Below are 21511 nucleotides of genomic sequence, written 5' to 3'. Positions count from 1 at the left end.
AACACTTTCATTTGCAGTTCCAGAGAGCTTGACAGTGGCTTTGTCTAACTCTCCTTGGCAAACTGTGAGTGTGTGATGATATAGCTAAATATTCTGTTTCATTTAATTTTAATTATAACCTGATAGTTGCATCTTTTGAGTACCTGTTAAGCTTCTGAATTACCAGCTCTACCCCCTCTTGGGCACTTGGCATTTCACTATTATTTAAGTATTAATGGGCTCTAGTTTCCTCCGTAGTTGGCCACGAAAAATAATTCTTGGTTACTTCTTTTGTAGTATGCATGCACGAACTAATAGTGAACGTTAGTGTTTTAGCATGCAATTTGGGTATAGTGTGTTAACAAAGGTTTTTCGTTTTTCAAATTTGAATTTTACTACTAGTTCCATTAAACTTTTTTTTTTTTTTTGGTTGTTCCAAGAGATGTAGAGGTAGCAGTTGGGTGAGCACATTTTCACGTAAGCCTTTGGCAAAACAGTTACCTTGTGGAATATACATTTGTGCATTGGAAATATTGTAAGGAAACAGCTGAGGAGCAAAAACCAAATGTAGCATTTCCTAATAACAGTGAGATAAATATCAGAGCCACCACTTAAAGGACCTAACTTACTGCCTAGAGACTGTGCCAGGCATGTTCAGACACCTCATTTAATCCTCCCAATCTTCTGAATTATTCTCCTTTGATAGACCTGAAGCTCAGAGAAGTAACTTGCTCAAGGTTACCCCATCAGTGAGTGATGGAGCCTGGCCTGTCTTCTGTGACCTTATGAAGAGCTTTCATAGGGCTTTACTGAGTACATTGGCACCGCCGGCCGGACAGAATGACCAGTCTGGTCAGCGTGGCCTATTTCCGGTACACATTTTAGCCACTCTACCCTTTATACCTCCCTTTTGATGAGTCGCTGCATCTCTGCGTCTGACTTCATGCCAAAGGGAATTACGGTAATTTCACCACTTCTGCCTCATGAACTAATGAAGCACCTATAGTGTCGACAGGAAACTGTCTTGGGGTAGATACCTTGTTGTGTAGAACTTTCTTAAGCATTGCAGCGAGTCTTCGCATCCCTGACCTGCGGAGTGCTAAAAGCCAGAAGCACAACCCACCCCCTTCGTTGGACTAGCAAAATGCTTCCAAACATTTCTGCGTGCCCCAAGTTTAGAACTACTGAGTGTGAAAATAGAAGACGCCCTCATGTTAAATATATCCCTCCCTACCCAAAAAACTCAGATCTACATTTTTCCTTATGTGGATGGTCTATCAGCCACTGCAAGAGCCGCTGCAATGCTATTTTGACTAAAAGGCTTCACGACTTACTAGCTGGGCGACCTTGAACTAGGTAGCTAAACTTGCGGAGCCTCAGTTTCATCTGTAAAATAGGGATGAGGCTTCTCACTCGGAGCAGTAAGCTCCAGTGCAGAGCGGTCGTTCTGGGCTTCCGCCCCCCACCAGCTCCTGTCCCTTTCCTCATGGCTCTGAGAACGTGGGAGATCACTGCCTAATTTACCTGCCACAAGGTTAAGGAGCAAGGACGTGTAAAGAAATGAAGTCAGTGGGGAGAGGTTGAGTCCCAGCTTCAGTGCAATTATCTTTGATGGCACGAATGGAGAGGTAGGTGCTAGTCCCCTGGTGGGTTATGTAGTGGCTTTCCCATTTTGTAATGGAGAATTTTCACCTTGGCCCTTAACACCATTTGATTTTACTGAACACAAAATACAGGTCTTGGCTATTTTGGAATACCTTGTACACAAAGATCCCTTAATTTATAGAGGCTAGTTCCGTTAAGCACAAAACTTTATTTAGAACAAATAAAACCAACTCAGTTTCTGACTCTGAAAGTTTATTCCACAAATCAAAATACCCCTCAAATGTTGTCTTTTCATAATTGTAATGGTGTTTTAACCACTTTGAGATTGTTCCAGAACTGTGGGCCACTGGACAATATTAAAACTGGGGAAGAAGAAAGAGTTTTAGATACTGCCTAGGTGGCAATTTAGAGTTAAACCACCTACGCATCGTTTGCCTTGGTACTGGGATTAAGTCCCATGAAATGAAAACTAGCATCTGGGGCGCCTGGGTGGCGCAGTCGGTTAAGCGTCCGACTTCAGCCAGGTCACGATCTCGCGGTCCGTGAGTTCGAGCCCCGCGTCAGGCTCTGGGCTGATGGCTCGGAGCCTGGAGCCTGTTTCCAATTCTGTGTCTCCCTCTCTCTCTGCCCCTCCCCCGTTCATGCTCTGTCTCTGTCTGTCCCAAAAATAAATAAAAAAAAACATTAAATAAAAAAAAAAAAAAAAAAAAAAGAAAACTAGCATCTCTGTCTGCATGGCCTGGGATGGAGCCCTCTATCCAGGGCTTCTGCCCTACCTCTTGAGGTCAACTGCCTGGAGCAGGGGAGTCAGCTCTGTCCAGCATCCAGGCTTATTAATTAGGGCCTCTGCACCTACCCGGAGGAATAAAAACCTTTTCTCGAAATCGCAGATTTCTTTTGATCACCTTTACTCTCGACACTCCAGAAGCCACACACCGACAAGAGGTTGTCCTGTACAAGCAGCTGAGGAAACATGCCGTCCTTGCTGGTAGAGGCTCTCTGTGATCCATGGATATCCTATCCTTCCCGTCCCCTAGTTCTGACACCACATCGACCAAGTGGTTGTTGAATGAGTCAGTGCATGAGTTCGTGACTGCAGGTGGCAAGACTTCTAAAGAGAAAACTGAAAGAAGGCACATGTCTTTGCTCACAGAATTGAGGCTAACTTTCCAAAATCGTAGCAAGATATAACTCAAACAAATGTGAACCGAGTTGGGAGCAACTCCAGTGTGAAATGCACCTTTCTGGGCGGTCGAGCTCCCGGATACCATCGTCCAGCCCTTGAGCACAACTTGCCACGTAGCTTTTTGTCCCAGGTCTGCTTCTCTGCCCTTCTTGGTCCCATGGCTCACACCCAGGGGTCTCTTCACACCTTTTCCCAGCCTTTTCGGTTTCAAAGATTCCCATTATAATAGGACTGTTCCCAGAAGCAAACACCTGGCCTTACTGATCCCCAGAGGATTACAAAAGGGAACAATACTACAAAGGAAGACAACTCCAAATGAGGCTCTGCGGTCCCCATCCCCAGCAGCAGTCAGGAAAGACTCGGTTCCTTGTCCAGAAGCAACACTCATCCCACACCCCAAAGGAACTGCTTAGTCCAAAAGACGGAGAAGATGAGCAACAGGGTGACACTGAGGATGACAGCCATCAGGTAAGCAAAGATCCGGAACTGGGGGTTGCGGAAACACTCCCTCAGAGAGTAGTGGCTGGGGACGGGAATGGGCAGAGACCTGGGGGAAGGGCCTGCGTCCTGGGGGGGCCCAGTTTGGCCCCCGGGCTCAGGGCCTAGGTCCAGCGTGTAAACCCGGGGCTGGCGCAGGAAGTAGCGGCTCTTAGGCTGGTCCTTGAGACAGAGCTGGTGGCCTTCCAGGATGACATGGTGGGGCTCCAGGCGAAGCAGGGTGAGCACGGCAGTATCCGTGGGCAAGTCCGTGACAGGCTGCCCAGAGGCCAGCACCGTGGGCTGGCGACAGAGGGGGCAGAGCAACCGGCGCCGGGCTGGAGTCACCAGGCTGAGGTGGGCCAGGCATTCCACGCAGAAGGAGTGACAACAGTCCAGCACTTTGGGGGTGTGGAACGTGTTGTTGAAGGGGTTCCAGCAGACAGGGCACTCAGGCTCCCGGCCCTGCTGCTCGGCCATCCTCAGATCGGACACCGCGAGGCCTAGTAGGAATGTCCTGGCAGAAAGGGCAAAGGAGCAAAGGGACACCCATTGAGCCCCATCCTTGTGCCTGGCCCTAGGCAAGGAGTCTGTGTGCTGTTGAAAGATACCGTCACCCACATTTCACAGATGAAAAAATCAGCAATTTGTTCCAGACCACCCAGTTCCTAAGCTGCCAAGGCCGGGGCTCCTGCAGCATGCCTTCTATCAGGGCAAAGGCCTGAGCCACCCCACTGTTAACAAGCTGCCCCTGGAGGAGACGGCACCCTGGCTCTGGACACGGATAAAGTGCGCCTTGTGTTCCATGTGATCACCCTTAGCTCCTCAGACTCCAGGAAGAGGGAATGGAACCAGTCAGTGGTTTGTGTTACAGGGCAAATACTTCCTTCCCTGTGGCCTCAAATCCCTGACTCGTGCGTGCAGAGATGGCCTTTGTGAATCCCCCAGTCTGTCCCTCTGGGGACAAATGCCAGGCCCTCTTTCCCTCCTCCCACTGGGCTATCGGGCCAACCCTCCAGAGCCCATTTGCCCATTCTGCGCAGGGCACTGCACTGGCCCGGCAAGGGGGGCCCTGGCGAGGCTTTTCCCCTTGACCTGGAAGCTTAGAGACACCCAGGTCCCCAGATCAGCCCTTCCAGAGCCTCCTCCCAATACTTGGCCTCTCCTGGCTCCTCCTCCCTCCCTCTGTCCCGGGAAACCCCAGGGCACCCACCTGGGCTTCCTTGGCACTAGGTCGGGCAGACTACCTGAAGGACCTGAGGCTCGGGTCTCTCCCTCTCCTGAATCCACAAAGCTTCGGGAGACGGCCTTCCCTCCACCAGCCGCCAACCCCCGGGCCCGTCTCCATGGCAGCACACACAGCACCTGGAGCTGCCAGGGGGCCCGAGCTGCGGCCTCCTGAGCACACCTGCCCGCGGCAAAGGCCACGGAGCCCCCTGGGTGGCGGAGTGGGGAGGTGGGGGACCAGAGTTCCCCCAGGGCGTGGCACACAGTCAACCGTGGAAGCCAAGCGTCTGCAAGATTGTGGCGGTCTCTTCAAGACCTGGGATTCAAGACCTGGGAAGGGAGGGGTGGCGATTTCCTTTTTCTAGATTGTGGAGGGGGTAAGTGAGCCTCTGGGCTGCTTCTCTCCCGGGCCCCCATTTCTTTCCTAAAGTGGCCAAAGCCTCCTCCACACACAAAGGGGCTGCCTCCCCTGTCCTTTGGCTGCTACGATGTTCACCTGCTACACAGTCTAAAATCTCTGCACATCCTCTCTGGTCCCCTTCTGATCATTTTTTTTTTAAGTTTTTTGTTTTTGTTTTGTTTTGTTTTAAGTAATCTCTACACCCAATGTGAGGTTCAAACTCACAACCCGAGATCGAGTCGTGTGCACCTTCTCCTGAGCCAGCCAGGTGCCCCCTTTCTTTTCTTTTCTTTTCTTTTCTTTTTTTTTTTTTATGTTTATTTATTTTTGAGAGAGCATGCACCAGCAAGGGAGAGGCAGAGAGCAGAGACAGAGGGACAGAGGATCCGAAGCGGATTCTGTGCTGACAGCAGTGAGCCCAATGTGGGGCTTGAACTCGAACCGTGAGATCATGACCCGAGCTGAAGTCGGACACCTGACCGACTGGGCCACTCATGCACCCCAAGACGCCCCCTTTGCCGATCATTTAATGTGCCCAGGTAGCTGCAACCATGCAAGTCTTGCTGCCATCTTTGTTCTTAGAACACAGACAACCAGCCTGGCAGGCACTGACCGCTGAGATCTTAGAGTCCAAAGGCCGGCCATCTCTCCACCCTTGGGGACTTAAAAGGGGGAGCCAGGAAGGAGGACAGTTCCAGCCCCGCTTCCCCATTTCAACCAGAAACACCTGGCTTTTCCCATATCGATCGCTTGAATAAGCTGAGTGGAGCTGCTGAGGGGAAGAAAAAGTTTAAGAACCATTTCTCCATCCTAACCACTCACTTTGCAGACGGGAAGCAAGAAGTGACTCTCACCCAAGGTCTCCCAGCTCGTCAGTGGTGTCACCCAGTGGTGACACTAGAGCTTCCAGCTCACCACTATGCTGCTGCTTAAAGACAACACTCGTCCATCAGTTCACCTGCCGGGTGCGTGTTGTTAACTACATAGTAAGTGTTTGCATCTGGCCCGGGGATTCCTCGCACCAGGAGTCTCTCGTGGCAATCCGGGAACCACGCACGGAGCTTGGGGGAACCAAGTCTCTCTTGTGCGCCTCACATGACACCATCTGCCCTGAGTTGAGACCTGAAGCAAAACCTGCTTACACTCTCTTGTCCATAGCTTCCTGCTGTTCTCTCTTCTGTCACTGCTCCGCGTAGGGAAGAGGAAACAAAGGTATGCAGAAGGGGGATGGAACAGTCCTGGCCGAAGCCGGGAGAGTTTACCAAGGATGATGCCTTCCCCTGTGGACCATTCATCCATTCTACAGTTACTAAGTCATTTAATGTTTATTTCATTTTTGAGAGAGGGAGAGCGCAGGTGGGGGAGGTGCAGAGAGGGAGGAGGACAGAGGATCTGAAGCCGGCCCTGCACTGACAGCAGAGAGCCTGATGTGGGGCCCAAACTCACGAATCATGAGATCATGACCTGAACCGAAGTGGGGGGCTTAGCTGACTGAGCCACCCAGGCGCCCCTACAGTTAAGTTATTGAGCCCTCACTGCGCGTGCCCCGGAGCTGGGCACTGGGGAAATGATGAATGAAAGAGGCGTGGCTTTGACCTCAGGGCATTTAGAGTGCTAGGAGGGAAAAAGCTGACTAATGAGTAGTGGGCAATGACTAAACCTACCATTTTACTCCACGCTATAAAGGACAGAAAGAAAAATGGGTTTAGGGAACAGGCTCCCTAGGAAACCACCAGGGAAGGTTTCTTCAAAGAGGTGGTGTGAGAGCTGAGTCTGAAGCACAAGAAACCAGCCGCGCAGCATGGAGGAAGAACACTCCGGGGCCATGGGAACAATGAGTACAAAGCCCCAAGGTGAGAAAAGCCTCTGCCAGATTCAGGAAGTGAAAGGAGGTGACTGAGTGTAGTGGGTGGAGCTGGAGCAGGAAAATGGCTCAGGATAAGCCAGAGGGAAAGCCCCAGGCCCTGGGGAGCTAATCTGGATTTCATTCGGAGGGATGGGGGAGGGGGGAGTTCATCCTATTTCCATTTTATTTTGTTATTTTTTTCCAATTTCCACTTTAAAATCACTGTTGCAGGGGTGCCTGGCTAGCTTGGTCAGTAGAAGGTTGATCTCTGGGTTGTGGATTCGGGCTCCATGTTGGGTGTAAAAGTTACTTAAAAATAAAATATTTTTAAAAATAATAAGAAGGGGCGCCTGGCTGGCTCAGTCGGTTGTCATGATCTCACGGTCTATGAGTTCGAGCCCCACATCGGGCTCTGTGCTGACAGCTCAGAGCCTGTTTCCGGTTCTGTGTCTCCCTCTCTCTCTGCCCCTTCCCTGCTTGCTGTCTCTCTCTCTAAAAAAAAAATAAAGGAGAAGAAGAAGAAGAAAAACAGCATTCCAGCTGCAGAGCAAACAGACTGAAAAGGACAGAGTAGAAATGGCAGACCATGAGGGACTTTATCACCAGGCTGGGGTGGTGGCACTTGATGTAGGCCAGGCCATGGCAGAGAAGGTCAAAGGGATGGAGGAAGAACTGTCTGTGGAGATGAAATCAAAGGCACTTTCCAAAAAGCAGCGGACAGCGTAGATTCTGGAACCATGTTGTTCAGGCTCATGACTCCAGATGCGCTGCTTATTAGGGCTGTGATCCCAGTTGAATTGCTTCACCTGTGTCTCAATATCTTTTTTTTTTTTTTAATGTTTATTTATTTTAGAAAGAGAGAGAGAGAGCACAAGCGAGGTAGGGGCAGAGAGAGAGAGAATGAAAGAGAATCCCGAGCAGGCTCCACGCTGTCAGCGCAGAGCCCCAGTCAGGGCTCGAACTCCCAAACCAAAAGATCATGACCTGAGCCAAGATCAAGAGTCAGCTGCTTAGCCGACTGCACTACCCAGGTGCCCCCTCAATGTCTTCTTCGGAAAAGGAGGCTGAAAGTAGTACGTCAGAAGAGAAGGCTCTTAGAGCCTGGCATCCGGCAAAGACTACGTATGAGGCGGTTGGCATTATCCCTGCAAATGGATTTGAGAGAAAGGTCAAGCCTCGCCATGAAAAAGGTTCTGTGTTGAGCTTTGAGGGGCTCTGAATTCCAGAGTGTGTATGAAGCAGACCTTTAGTACTTATCAAAGCCTTAAAATGTACATGGCCTTGGGGCACCTGGGTGGCTCAGTCAGTTAAGCGTCTGACTTTGGCTCAAGTCATGATCTTGCGGTTCGTGAGTTCAAGCTCCCTGTTGGGCTCTGTGCTCACAGCTCAGAGCCTGGAGCCTGCTTCAGATTCTGTGTCTCCCTCTCTCTCTCTGCCCCTCCCCAGCTTGTGCTCTGTCTGTCTGTCTGTCTCTCTCTCTCTCTCTCTCAATAATAAAAAAAGAAGGTACATGGCCTTGATTCAGAAGTTACCCCACTGGGCATCTGTCCCATGGACATAATCAAGGACTTCTGCTAAGGCTTGACTGTAGAGATCCCCGTAGAAGCACAGCTCTAACAGCGTAGTATGGAAAACTGCTTACTCGTTCAATAGTGGGACGTCAATTAAAGATATTCTGCTCTATCCCCGTGAAGAGACATTTTGCAGCCTTTAAAATGATGTGATAAACCATCTATTAATGTGGAAATGTTTGTGATGCCATTAAGCAAAAAGAAACAGTAATAAAACCCTATCATGACCGTATATCCAATATATGTATGCAGTGGAAGAATTGTCTGGAAAAACAAATACCAAAATGTCAACAATGGTTATCTCTGGGAGTAAGATTATAGGTGTTTTTTTTGTTTTGTCTTAAATTCTCTCATCTGAGGGGCATCTGGGTGGCTCAGTCGGTTAAGTGGCTGACTTCTGCTCAGGTCATGATCTCGCGGTTCGTGCTGTCAGCTCAGAGCCTGGATCCTGCTCTGGATTCTGTGTCTCCCTCTCTCTCGACCCCTCCCGCATTTACATTCCCTCTCTCTCTCTCTCTCTCTCTCTCTTTCAAAAATAAACATTAAAAAAATTTTTTTAAATTCATCTGAAAATTCTTTTTTTTTTTTTGAGAGGGAGCAACTGAGGGAGGGGCAGAGAGAGAGAGAGAGAGACAGAAATGCGGCTCACCTGGGGCTCATGTTCGCCTGAAGCAGGGCACGAGCTCACCCGATGCAAGACTTGAACTCGCAGACTGTAAGGTCATGACCTGAGCTGAAGTCAGATGTTTAACTGAGCCACCCGGGCGCCCTCTCGTCTGAGAACTCTACCTTTACTACAGTACAATGAACTTCTATTACCACGCTTAAAGATCTCTCCCGTACCCCCAAAGCAGACCTACATTTTCTGAAGTTCCATGGCCAAAGCCATAAGAGGCCATTCAAGAGTAGGAATGATTACTGTCGCATGAGTGCCTGGGCCCTTATCTGCCAGGGTCCCCTCAGACATCCACTGTTGTTCCAGGATCAGCAGGTCAGAGACCAGCCTCTCTAGGACAGATTCCGGCCCTGTGTCGGTGTGTCCACCCCCAAGGCAGAACATCTCAGCTGCAGTAAGTCCTAGACAGCACCCCAAAGGCATCACCATGGTCTGTGACCAAGTCAGCCAGATACTGCCTGTAGCGTCGCCCCGAAGTTTTTGCCCTCAAGAGGAGAGAGTTAAGAACTAGCATTTTTACAGGACTTCACAGCTTACGAAGGGTCTCGGTCCTGGCTAGGATCTAAGTGTAGCAACTCACATCTTGATTTTATGATGGTCTTTTACAACTTTTTTCCATCTGATCAAAGCCATTTGATTCTTTAAAACCACCCTGTGAAAGGAAGCAGGATCGGGAGTTGAAAGTGTATGGGCTTTGGAACCAGACTTATTTGCTGTGTGGTCTTAGGTAAATGGCTTATGCTCTCTGAGTTTCATTTTTCTTTGTAAAATAGGCTAATAATCCCGCCTTTGAGGCTTGCCTTGTGAGAAAGGGATAATATCTATCATGTGCCCAGCAAAGCACAGCAGGGGCTCAGTATAGTTAGCATGACAGTTTTCTTTCTTCCTCCTTTCCTTCCTTCCTCCCTATCTCCTTTCCTTCCTTTTTTACTGTTTATTTTTGAGAGAGAGAGAGAGAGACCATGCGCATGCATTCACGCTCGCACACGCACAGGGGAGGAGCAGAGGGAGAGAGAGAGAGAAGCTTTTTTTTTTTTAACGTTTATTCATTTTTGAGAGACAGAGAACAGATCGTGAGCAGGGAAGGGGCAGAGAGAGAGGGAGACAGACTCCAAAGCAGACTCCAGGCTCTGAGCTGTCAGCACAGAGCCTGACGTGGGGCTCGAACTCACAAACAGCGAGATCATGACCTGAGCCGAAGTCAGACACTCAACCGACTGAGCCACCCAGGCGCACCGAGAGAGAGAGAGAGAGAGAGAATGAGAATGAGAGAGAGAATGAGAGAGAGAATGAGAATCTTAAGCAGGCTCCGCAGCCAGAGCAGAGCCCGACTTGGGGCTCGATCTCATGACTGTGAGGTCATGACCAGAGCTGAAATCAAGACTGGGACATTTAACTGACTGGGCCACCCAGGCGCCCCAAATTAGTACGATAGTTTTATACCCATTTTATAGGTAGGGACGCCAAGGCTCAGAATGTGAAGTGGCTTAAAAAAGAAAGAAAAAAAGAATGTCAAGTGGCTTAAGACCTCACAGCTGAAGAAGGGCTGAGCTTGAAAGATGGTCCCAGGAGCCCTTTCCTCCCAGGCCGCAGCATTCACGTTGGCCGACGGCACTGCCTCTCAGGGCTCTGGGACCCTGTGTCCCACCCATCCCTCCGTGCCCCTCTCTGGTCCTTACCTGCTTCCTCAGAGTCCCCTCCGCCTCCTCCTCCTGTCCCCAGTGCGGACCCTGCAGCGTGTGCTCTGTGCTCTAACTTCTCTGGGCCTGGTTTCCAGGCAGTGGGGGGCGGGCCTCATTTGCATGGGTCTCTGGCAGCTCCTGACCAGGCTCTGGTTTTCGTCCTCCTTCTGATGACTTTGACTGTCGGCGCTCACGGGGGACAGCCTGGGAGCTTTGGTTTTCTCTTCCGCCTGTGAGTCACTCTAGCTTTTTCTCTGAGGGGGTCAAAGTCCCTCACCCTTGCAGACCTCTGCTCTGTCTTGATTTCCTGCCACAACTGACTGTTCAGCCTTGACTCCTGCCCAACCTTACTTGGAGGGAAAGCAGGATATCTCTGAAGCCACTTGTCCCTCAGCCCAGATAACTACCCCCCCCCGCCCCGCCCTGGGCCCCTACAAACCGAAATACAAGGGGCTCTTGCAAAATATTAAGGAAAAGGCAAATCATCCAACAGAAAAACAATCAGGGGGCGATTATTTAAGCTAAACGTGAAGAGACTGCGTCAATCAAGTCAGATGTCTGGCTGAGGGTCAAGTCCTTGCTCAGAATCCAGACTCTACTCACTAGCAGTAGAGGCGAGCAAACAGTCTTCTCTAAGCCTCGTTTTCTCACCTGTAAATGGGCATCATAATTTTACCTGCTTGATCTGCAGATTACATGAAATACCACTTGGAGGGTTCACGGCACACAGGAAATGTTAACTACGGCTCTAATGCCGATAGGATCTGGAAGATCGCTGAAGGGAAACATGACGGGATACGCACATAACTGCTCAACCTCATTTATAATTAGAGAAACTCAAATTTAAATAAGACACTGATTTGGGGAGCGCCTGGGTGGCTCGGTCAGGTAAGCACCCGACTCTTGCTTTCAGCTCAGGTCATGATCTCACGGTTCACGAGCTCAAGCCCCACGTCGGACTCCATGCTGACAGCAAAGAGCCTGCTTGGGGTTCCCTCTCTCTCTGCCCCTCCCCTGCTCATGCCCTCTCTCTCTCTCAAAATAAATACATCAACTTAAAAAAAAGGACACTGGTTTTTTAAAGGGACTCAGTTTAAGATTTGTCAGTCCGCTAGGGAAAAAAAACCCCGCCACTATCATTAAAAGTAATAATGGTAGTTTTCTGGGTGTTTTACTGAACGCTGTGATCTGTGATGGCGAATGCCCCCAGCAATCCCAGGGAGCACAGTGCCTGGCGATACGGGACACAGAAAAATCCGTGACTCTTCCTTATTCTTCTGCAGATAAGGAATCTGCAGCTCAAAGCAAGGAAGGGATTTATTTGCCCAAGGTCTCATGAGAACCACTTAATAGCTGGGCCTGTAAATGTGGCTCTGAAATCTGTGCCCTTGCCTTACCCTCTCCTCAGTGTAAGACACCTTTTCTGGCCCCCTCACGGTCTGTGTACTCAGACTCCTCTAACTTTATTCCTTTACTGACCTTTTCCATAGGCTTTGGAGGATAAACAAATAAATGTCTTTTTCAAAATTTTTCATAATGTTTTTTTTTTTTTTTTTTTAACGTTTATTTTATTTTTGAGACAGGGAGAGACAGCATGAACAGGGGAGGGTCAGAGAGAGAGGGAGACATAGAATCCGAAACAGGCTCCAGGCTCTGAGCTGTCAGCACAGAGCCCGACGCGGGGCTCGAACTCACGGACTGCGAGATCATGACCTGAGCCAAAGTCGGCCGCTCAACTGACTGAGCCACCCAGGCGCCCCTCATAAAGTTTATTTTTGAGAGAGAGAGAGAGAAAGAGCGAGGGAAACAGAGGATCTGAAGCGGGCTCCATGCTGACAGCAGAGAGCCCAATGTGGGGCTCGAACTCACGAACCACAAGACCATGACCTGAGCCTGAAGTCAGACGCTTAAGCGACTGAGCTACCCAGACACCCCTAAATAAATGTCTTTGGTTGGCATTGTAATCAATTGTCCTGGTTTCATCATTTTATGTTTCTAAAATTATTTTATTTTAGAATAGGTAACATATTCATGTGAAAGATTTGATTTTGTGGTGAAAATGTTGTGTTCTTCTCCCAGCCACCTCAATGCCCTGAAAATTAAGGTTATTTAAAAAAAAATTTTAGGGGCGCCTGGGTGGCTCAGTCGGTTAAGCGTCCGACTTCGGCTCAGGTCATGATCTCACGGTCCGTGGGTTCGAGCCCCGCGTCGGGCTCTGTGCTGACAGCTCAGAGCCTGGAGCCTGTTTCAGATTCTGTGTCTCCCTCTCTCTGACCCTCCCCCGTTCATGCTCTCTCTCTGTCTCAAAAATAAATAAACGTTAAAAAAAAAAAAACAAAAAAAAAACCTTTAAAAAAAAAAATTTTTTTTTTTCACTTTATTTATTTATTTTGAGAGAGAGCAGGGGAGGGGCAGAGAGAGGGGGAGAGAGCAAAGAGCCTGACGCGGGCTAGAAGCCACGAACCGTGAGATCATGACCTCAGCCGAAATCAACAGTCGGACAGTTAACCGACTGAGCCACCCAGGTGCCCTTGAAAATTAAGGTATTGTACTGTCAGTTTCTTTTGCATCTTCCCAAAGAAATTTTATGGCCGCGCAAACAAAACTCCTTTGGTAAAACGTCTATGTGTCTCTTTTCCTCCTCTTTACGCAAATGTGCACATGATATACACCGTTCTGCACCTTGCCTTTTTCACTTAACAATGCACCTGAAATATCATTCTGGATTAGTACCTAAAAAGCTTGTTTTCAGTTTTGTAATGGTTGCATCGTATTTTATTTTTTTATTTTTATTTTATTTTTTTTTATGTTTATTTATTTTTGAGACAGAGAGAGACAGAGCATGAACAGGGGAGGGTCAGAGAGAGGGAGACACAGAATCTGAAGCAGGCTCCAGGCTCTGAGCTGTCGGCACAGAGCCCGACGTGGGGCTCAAACTCACGGACCGGGAGATCACGACCTGAGCCGAAGTCGGACACTTAAACGACTGAGCCACCCAGGCGCCCCACATCATATTTTATTGAATGAGTCATAAATTACCCAACCATTCCCCTACTGATCTAATTCTTTCATTTTAAATATATAAATATTAGCTGGAGGGGCACCTGGGTGGCTCAGTCTGTGAAGTGGCTGACTTCGGCTCAGGTCATGATCTCACAGTTCGTGGGTTCAAGCCCCACATCGGGCTCTGTGCCAACAGCTCAGAACCTGGAACCTGCTTCAGACTCTGTCTCCCTCTCTCTGCCCCTCCCCTGCTTGCGCGCTCTCTCTCTCTCTCTCTCTCTCTCTCTCTCTCTCTCTCAAAAATAAATAAACATTAAAAAATATATATTAGCTGGAAAAATAAATGCCAAAATGTGGGATTTAGATTAGCCTAGAATTGTGTGAAATTAAGGCTGTGGACTCCAGAAAGTTGCCAATCCCTGGGGAAGATCTCTAAGAAATTTTCCTCTTTCTGAGCTGGAGACAGAGGGAACTCAGGTGTGCCTGGAAGGCCTGAGGTCCCTGTCAGCTCTACAATTCCCTGCTTTTATTTATTTTTTTTTTTTAATTTTTTTTTTTTAACGTTTATTTATTTTTGAGACAGAGAGAGACAGAGCATGAACGGGGAAGGGTCAGAGAGAGGGAGACACAGAATCTGAAGCAGGCTCCAGGCTCTGAGCTGTCAGCACAGAGCCCGATGCGGGGCTCGAACTCATGGACCGTGAGATCATGACCTGAGCCGAAGTCGGCCGCTTAACCGACTGAGCCACCCAGGCGCCCCTACAATTCCCTGCTTTTAAATTTCACTGCTGGTTAACCAAGGTTAGTGGAGATTCAAGACACTGATTCAGCCCAAAGGATCTGCTTTGTGTTTGACAGTTTGGAAACTATGCTTTCTGGTTTGGCAGCATTCGTGCAAACCATGAAGAAGTTCGTACACTTTGACCTAATAATATAATTCCTCGGACGTGCCCAAAAGACATCTGTGACATGGAGATTTATAACATGAAATATACATTTGATCCTTCTATTCCTGGCACAGAGTTCCTAAATCCCTTGGAATTTCCTAAGTGATGGGAACACTAAACGTGTCTTTTGTTATGTGAATGAGAAAACTTTTGGAAAGCGCCCAGGCAACCTAAAGGTGGCTCGTTGCCAGGGCAACCAACCTTGTAATCTTGGGGTTGGAACTTTCAGTCCAGCCTGAACACCCACCCCCTGGGAGAGGAGAGGGGCTAGAGATGGAATTCAATTGCCAGTGGCCATGATTTAGTCAAACATTGCTCTAGTGAGGCCTCCATAAATCCCCTAAAGGATGGGGTTCAGAGAGCTTCTGGACTGATGAACACAGGGCAGTGCCGGGACAGGGCAGAGAGGCTACATGCCCCGTCCCACATGGCCTGCCTGCCCTATGCGCCTCTTCCATCGGGCTGTTCATCTGCAGCTTTTATAGAGATAAAAGCCACAGGCCTTTACATACCTTCTATAATAAGCCCGTAAGGATAAGCAGATGCTTCTCCGAGTTCTGCGAGCCACGTTAGCAAATTAACCAAACCCAAGGTCGTGGGAACCTCCGATCTATCTGTAGCCAGTTGATCAGAAGCCTGGGTGATGAGCTGGACTTATAGTTGGTTTTCTGAAGTGTGTGTGGTAATGGTGGGGGCAATCTTGCGGGAGCGAACCCTTCACTGTGGGAGCTGACGTGATCTCCAGCTAGGTAGTGTCACAATTGAGCTGACCTGTGGGACATCCAGCCGGTGCCTGAGAACTGCTTGGTGGTGGTGAAATATACACATGCGTTGGAATTAGTGTCACAATCAAAATATGCCTGTGTCTTTTGGTTAAGTGAGGATGTTCATCGAAGTTTTAAGTTAAAAAAAAAAAAAAAAAAAGATTGAAAGAAATATAAAAGCCCAACTATAGGGGCGCCTGGGTGGCTTGGTCAGTTGAGCGTCCGACTTCGGCTCAGGTCATGATCTGACGGTTCCTGAGTTTGAGTCCCGCGTCAGGCTCTGTGCTGACAGCTCAGAGCCTGGAGCCTGCTTTGGAGTCTATGTCTCCCTCTCTCTCTCTGCCCTTACCCATTCGTGCTCTGTCTCTCAAAACTGAATGAACGTTAAAAAAAAAAAAAAAAAAAAAAAAAGCCCAACTATAGCACATTAGTTGAGTAGAAAACTACTTTATCACTTAAAATGATGTTGTAGAAAAATTGTTATTACTTGTGAAAATGGTCACGACATGTCGTAAATGGAGGCAGGAAGGCAGTTTACAAAATGGTGTGTGTAGTGTGAGCTAGATTGTGTAAAACAAACTATACATAAAGACTGAAAGAGGGGCACCTGGGTGGCTCAGTCAGTTAAGCATCCGACTTCAGCTCAGGTCATGATCTCGCGGTCTGTGAGTTCGAGCCCTGCGTCAGGCTCTGTGCTGACAGCTCAGAGCCTGGAGCCTGTTTCAGATTCTGTGTCTCCCTCTCTCTCTGACCCTCCCCCGTTCATGCTGTCTCTCCCTGTCTCAAAAATAAATAAGCATTAAAAAAAAAAAAAAAAAAAAAGACTGAAAGACCGTGAGGCAAAATGTTGTATCTCTCGGTGATAAGCTCGCTGGCAGTGTCATTTTCTTTTCATTTATATTATTCTAAGTTTTTATCAGTGAATATGTATTCCTTTTGTAACAGGAGAATTCACTTGGAAAATCAGTCAGCCAGAGTTTTCTGCAGCCAGGAAATCCAGAACTTATAAAGAAAAACAGGGAGGGCATGTAAGTAATCAGTCAGGGCGTTGCAAGCATTGAAATAAAAATAAAATAAACCAGGGTCCTTTTCCGGGTCACTGATTGTCTAGTGAGCAAATGCATTATCACAGTGTCTCCAGGTGGTCAAGGCTAGGGAGTACTTTGCAAACAGCGGAAAGTTTTTTCGGGAAGATACCCAGGAGAGAGAGCGAGGCATCTGAGGAATCTGAATTGAACTGATTTAGTTCATGCTGGGGGGGGGGTGAGGTCAGCCAACCAGAAAAGCACCTCATCTAAGCAGTACCTTGGAACCGGATGAGTGAAGAGTCATGAGACTTGGTGCAGTCCAGCCAAGGTCGGCAGTGGAAGCGCAGGGTGGCATGGCTCCATCTGGGGAGGAAGAGGCAGCAGAAGGCAGTGGAAGGGCAGGGGAGGGTGGAGAAAAGGCGGTAACGAGGCAGGTTTTGGCCAGGTGAAGAGGGATCGTGTTTAGTGAGGGCAGGGCCACCTCTCTCCATGGGGCACTATATTATCATCACTCAGAGTCTTGCCTCAGACCCATCCAGAGTTTGGGACAGTCCCAGCGGGAAGGCATCGCCCGGAGATTGTCCAAAATGCAGAGCTCAGGCTGACTCCAGACCTGCTGTCATAATTTGCCTTTTTGCAAGACCCTTAGGTCTTGTCTTCAGAGTGCAGGGATTTTGGAATTGTGGATAAGGGTTGTGAACTATTTTCTTATTTTCTTTTTAGCATGTATCAGATGGTTAGAAATACTGAATGGGACCACTTCCCGGTATTAGCTAACCTCAGACTTAGTAGGAACTCCAAGATCTAGCTATTGTTTCAAATATAAAGTAGTTCATACACTTCTCATCAAGCAGGTCACATCCAGCGTTGTTATTCCCGGAATCCACAGGGTTCTGTGAAGAGCAGTTGGATTTGGGGGCACCTGGATGGCTCAGTCGGTTAAACATCCAGCTTCCACTCAGGTCATGATCTTGTGGTTCGTGAGTTCAAGCCCCACATGGGGCTCTTGCTGCTGTCGGCGCAGAGCCCGCTTTGGATCCTCTGTCTCCCTTTCTCTCTGCCCCTTCCCTGGCCCCTCCCCTGCTCTCTCTCAAAAATAAATAAAACATGAAACAAAAAATGAGTGAAATGAAGAGTTGATCCCAGCTACCATTAATGTGACATGTCAGAGCTGCGGCTGGAACTTGAACTCGGGGCCTCCACGTCCTGGCCCTGTGCCTCCCTTCCCCTGCTTTCCCTGGCAGACTGCGCATGAGCTCTTGGCCAGCCTCCCCGCCTCAGTCCCCAAGCAGAGAACAGTCTCCAGCTGAAGGATGAGGAATAACAAGCCTCCCACATGTGCCTCCCGGTATGTGTAGGAACACGGAACTGAGATCGGACGGTTCTCTGTCCACCTGCGCTGTGAAGGAAGCATCTCATCTTTCCATCCCCCAGACGTTCAGCCCTGTCGGGGTGGGTGGTGGAAATTAGCCCTCATTAAGTCCTTGGGTTAGTTAGTCCAAGCACATTGAGTCCTCACACTTATTCTGAAGCCTTCCTCCAGGTAAGTCCTGCCAGGAGGACAGTGCCAAGGAGCTGGCTGGAGGCTGTTTGTACCAGGAAAGTCCAAGGAGTTCCCGGGAAAGTCTCCAAGGCCTTCTCCAAGTGCCAGGAGAGACGCTCCTGGGCCAGGGCCCCTTCTGCTCTTAGGATGCTCCGCTGATAACACTGGCAAAGGGACCCTTTCGGAGGGTCGAGATCGGGAAACCGGATGCCTGCCTCCTCTCTGCGTCTGCAGGCATCACCGCTGCTCCTCCTGGGGCCCCACAGTCTCTCACTTTTCTCTGTGGCCCCTCTCCCTCATCTGTGGTACAATCTGTATCCGTGTTGTTCCCCTTCTTTTGCGGGAGTTTATTTTTTAACTCTTTCTGTAGTAAGTGTTCAATGCAGAAAAACCTAGAAACTCACATGAATGTAATAATCCTGACACTTAGGAATCTTCTAGGGGCTCTGCCTGAATCGTGTACCGATCCTGACGACAGCTCTGTGGGGATCGATGCTATTACTGTATCATTTCCGTTACACGGATGAAGGCACAAGGCACGGAAAAATTAAGTCACTTGCCCAAAGTTGCCAGGAAAAGAAGTGGCAGCCTGGGATTTGAACCAGCAGCCTGGTGTCGGGAGTCCACACCCTTAACCGCCACGACCACCACGCCTCTTTATAAGGATTTCAAATGTGATTTTTAAAACTAATTATTATAAAGATATGTGATCCTCGATGAACTGTTTTGTAGCCTTTCTCTCACTTATCTTTCTACATCACAAAATACTCTTCTAAACCTTTTCTTCAGAATGAAAGTAGTCTTGTTTTTGATTGTAAAAGCAATAAAGGAAATAGATTTATGTGTCTCCTTGTACATGCACTGTCTCTGCAAGGACACACAAGATGCTGGTAATAGGCAGACATGGATGAGAGGGAGCCGGTTTGTCCTATAAACTTTTAAACGTCCAACCCTTGATCTTGGCTCAGGTCATTATCTCACGGTTGTGAGATCAAGCCCTGCATTGAGCCTTGGGCCAGGCTGAATATGGAGCTGTTTAAGATTCTCTCTCTCCCTCCCTCTCCCTTTGCCCCGCCCTTCAAAAAAAATAATAAAACTGATTTATCCTCATTGCAAAAACAAAAACAAAAACAACATAGTAAGGCATAAAGCAGAAAATAAATTCATCTTTAAACTCAATACCCAGAGATGACACCGATACATTAAAAAAAATTTTTTTTAATGTTTATTTATTTTTGAGAGAGAGACAGAGCACAAGTGGTGGAAGGGGCAGAGAGAGAGAGAGAGAGAGAGAAACACAGGATCCAAAGTAGGCTCCAGGCTCTGAGCTGTCAGGCCAGAGCCCGACGCCGGGCTTGAACTCACGAACTGAGAGACCATGAGCTGAGCCGAAGTCAGACGCTCAACCAACTGAGCCACCCAAGCACCCCTACACCGGTACATTTTTACTCCATTTCTTCCAGACCTTTATCTATGAATGTACAGACACGTACAGATTTATTTTTACCCAAATGGGACGATGCTGTGTGGTGCTGTTTTGTTACCTGTGTTTTTCAGTTAGGGCAAATCATGGACAGCATTGCATGTAGCCTCATTTTAAATGTCCTCATGGTTGTTAGTTATGTGAAGTTGGCCAGTTTCCACAAGATTATTTCTGAATGAACTGAGAGAGCCAGTGTCTGGGCAAGACAGTGCTGGCTGCCACCAATTCCCATCACCCCAAAGCTGGGCTCTGCACTTTGATGTGTTCAGACCCTGGGGAGATAACCGCTGAGAAAGGATCCCACTTTCTTCTGTTTGTGATCTTTAACTGATGTCATTTATTCCATAGGTCCAGACTCTTCCTACCTGCCCCCGTCCCTCGCCTTCAGGCCCACCACCACCGGGACACCACTGAAAGCAGTGGTGGCCAGGGCTCTGGCCGGAAGAACCAGTCCACATGTCCGAAGACCCGAGTTGCCATGTGGGTTCTGCCACATGCTGTGTGCTCCTTGGCAAGTCATTTTTCTTCTCTGCAGAACGGAGGTAATATACTCCACACTGCCTGTCTCACAGTGTTATGTCATTGGAAGACTCAGATGAAATTATGATTGTGAAAGTAGTATATGAAATATAGAGCACATACGTCTCTGTATTTGAGAAAATGAGGGAATCCTGGATTCCGGGATGTATTACAATTCTTCACGGAAGTACTGGTTACTAGAATGTGTTTGGCTTATGGAGAATCAGCAAGCTATGAACGTAAGGCATCTGAAATTATTTATGATTGCTATGCTTGAGTTAAAAGTTAAAAAGATATATAGTGGCTTGGAGGGGCAACTGGGTGGCTCAGTTGGTTAAGCGACCCACTCTTGATTTCGGCTCAGGTCACGATCTCGCAGTTCATGAGGTTGAGCCCCGTGTGGGGCTCTTCACTGACAGTGAGGGGCCTGCTGGGGATCCTCTCTCTCTCTGTCTCTCTCTGTCTCTCTCTCTCTGCCCTTCCCCCACTCTCTATAGCTCAAAATAAATAAATACATATTTTTTTAAGTTAAAAATATATATAGCGGCTTAAAAAGAATGAAGTTTCATTCTCTTTCATGTCACAGTCTAGCTGGTCAGGCTGGTGGAACAGCTCAGCATTTCAGGGTTATTCGGGGCTCCTTCTCTCCTGCTGTTCTGTCATCTTGTCCTCATCTGAATAGCTGAAGCTGTCCCTGGAGGTCTGCAATGCAGCGAGTGGGAAGGGACCGTGAGTGGCAACCCCAGACAAACACGATCTTTTGGAGCTAATAAGGTAGAAGTTACACACATCACTTCCACTCACAGTCCACCGACAAGAACTTGTTCTCACGGCCATGCTAGTGGGGGATGTAGGCTTCGGAGGGCAGCCTGTGCTAAGAGATGCCCACTCCAGGAAACATTAGCGGACTGCTGCATTTTTCAGGATGAAGCTTTTCTTTACTCTTTCTGTTTTCAAAAGGCTATCCAGAAGTAGTGAAGCTCCTTTTTCACCAAGTGACCTGAGTTCTATACTTGTAATTCCTATGTCAAAATCAAGGTCGTTTCAGACTGAAAACATGTCTCTCGATACCAGTGTTGAAAACATTACATTTCTGCCAGGAAGTATTTCTTCAGTGACGGTAAAACTCAGAACTCTTGGGGAATTTTCTTTAATAATCATTGTTCAAGAAGATAGTGATACTGGGGACTTGATACTTTTGTAATACTGATGATATCTAGTGTATCATAAAACTTTAATAGCTGGTAGCTATTTTATTTTTTAATGTTTATTTTGAGAGGGCGGGGTGCAGAGAGGGAGAGGGAGAGAGAGAATCCCAAACAGGCTCCAAGCTATCAGTGCAGAGCCCGTTGTGGGACTCAGTCTCACAAACTGAGAGCTCATGACCTGAGCCCAAATCAAGAGTCGGATGCTTAGTCAACTGAGCCGTCTAGGTGCCTCTATTTTATTTTATTTTTAAATTTTTATTTATTTAAGTAATCTCTATACCCCACATGGGGCTCAAACTCATGACCCTGAGATCAAGAGTCACAGGCTCTTCCAATTGAGCCAGCCAGGCGCCCCAGCTGGTAGCTA

At 48.2% G+C, this 21511-nt stretch overlaps 1 protein-coding gene across 2 annotated transcripts; it reads right to left on the bottom strand.

The window, feature by feature from the left end:
* Positions 1-2298: 2298 nt before the first annotated feature.
* On the bottom strand, positions 2299-10982 carry RNF183 (ring finger protein 183). 2 transcript variants are annotated; one of them, XM_058694467.1, is made up of 2 exons: positions 10647-10982; positions 2299-3764 (listed from the first exon to the last, which is right to left on the bottom strand). In XM_058694467.1, the coding sequence occupies exon 2, from the start codon at positions 3725-3727 to the stop codon at positions 3155-3157; it is 573 nt and encodes a 190-aa protein (XP_058550450.1). In that variant the 5' UTR covers positions 3728-3764; positions 10647-10982; the 3' UTR covers positions 2299-3154. The 2 variants fall into 2 exon arrangements, with proteins under 2 accessions (XP_058550450.1, XP_058550451.1); XM_058694468.1 differs by lacking the exon at positions 10647-10982 and adding an exon at positions 4461-5150.
* Between the last annotated feature and the right edge of the window lie 10529 nt (positions 10983-21511).

Source organism: Neofelis nebulosa, chromosome 12 (assembly GCF_028018385.1).
Source record: "Neofelis nebulosa isolate mNeoNeb1 chromosome 12, mNeoNeb1.pri, whole genome shotgun sequence".
Classification (NCBI taxonomy): Eukaryota; Metazoa; Chordata; class Mammalia; order Carnivora; family Felidae; genus Neofelis; species Neofelis nebulosa.
The sequence above is the reverse complement of the archived record's forward strand: the minus strand, read 5'-3'. Positions and strand labels throughout refer to the sequence as shown.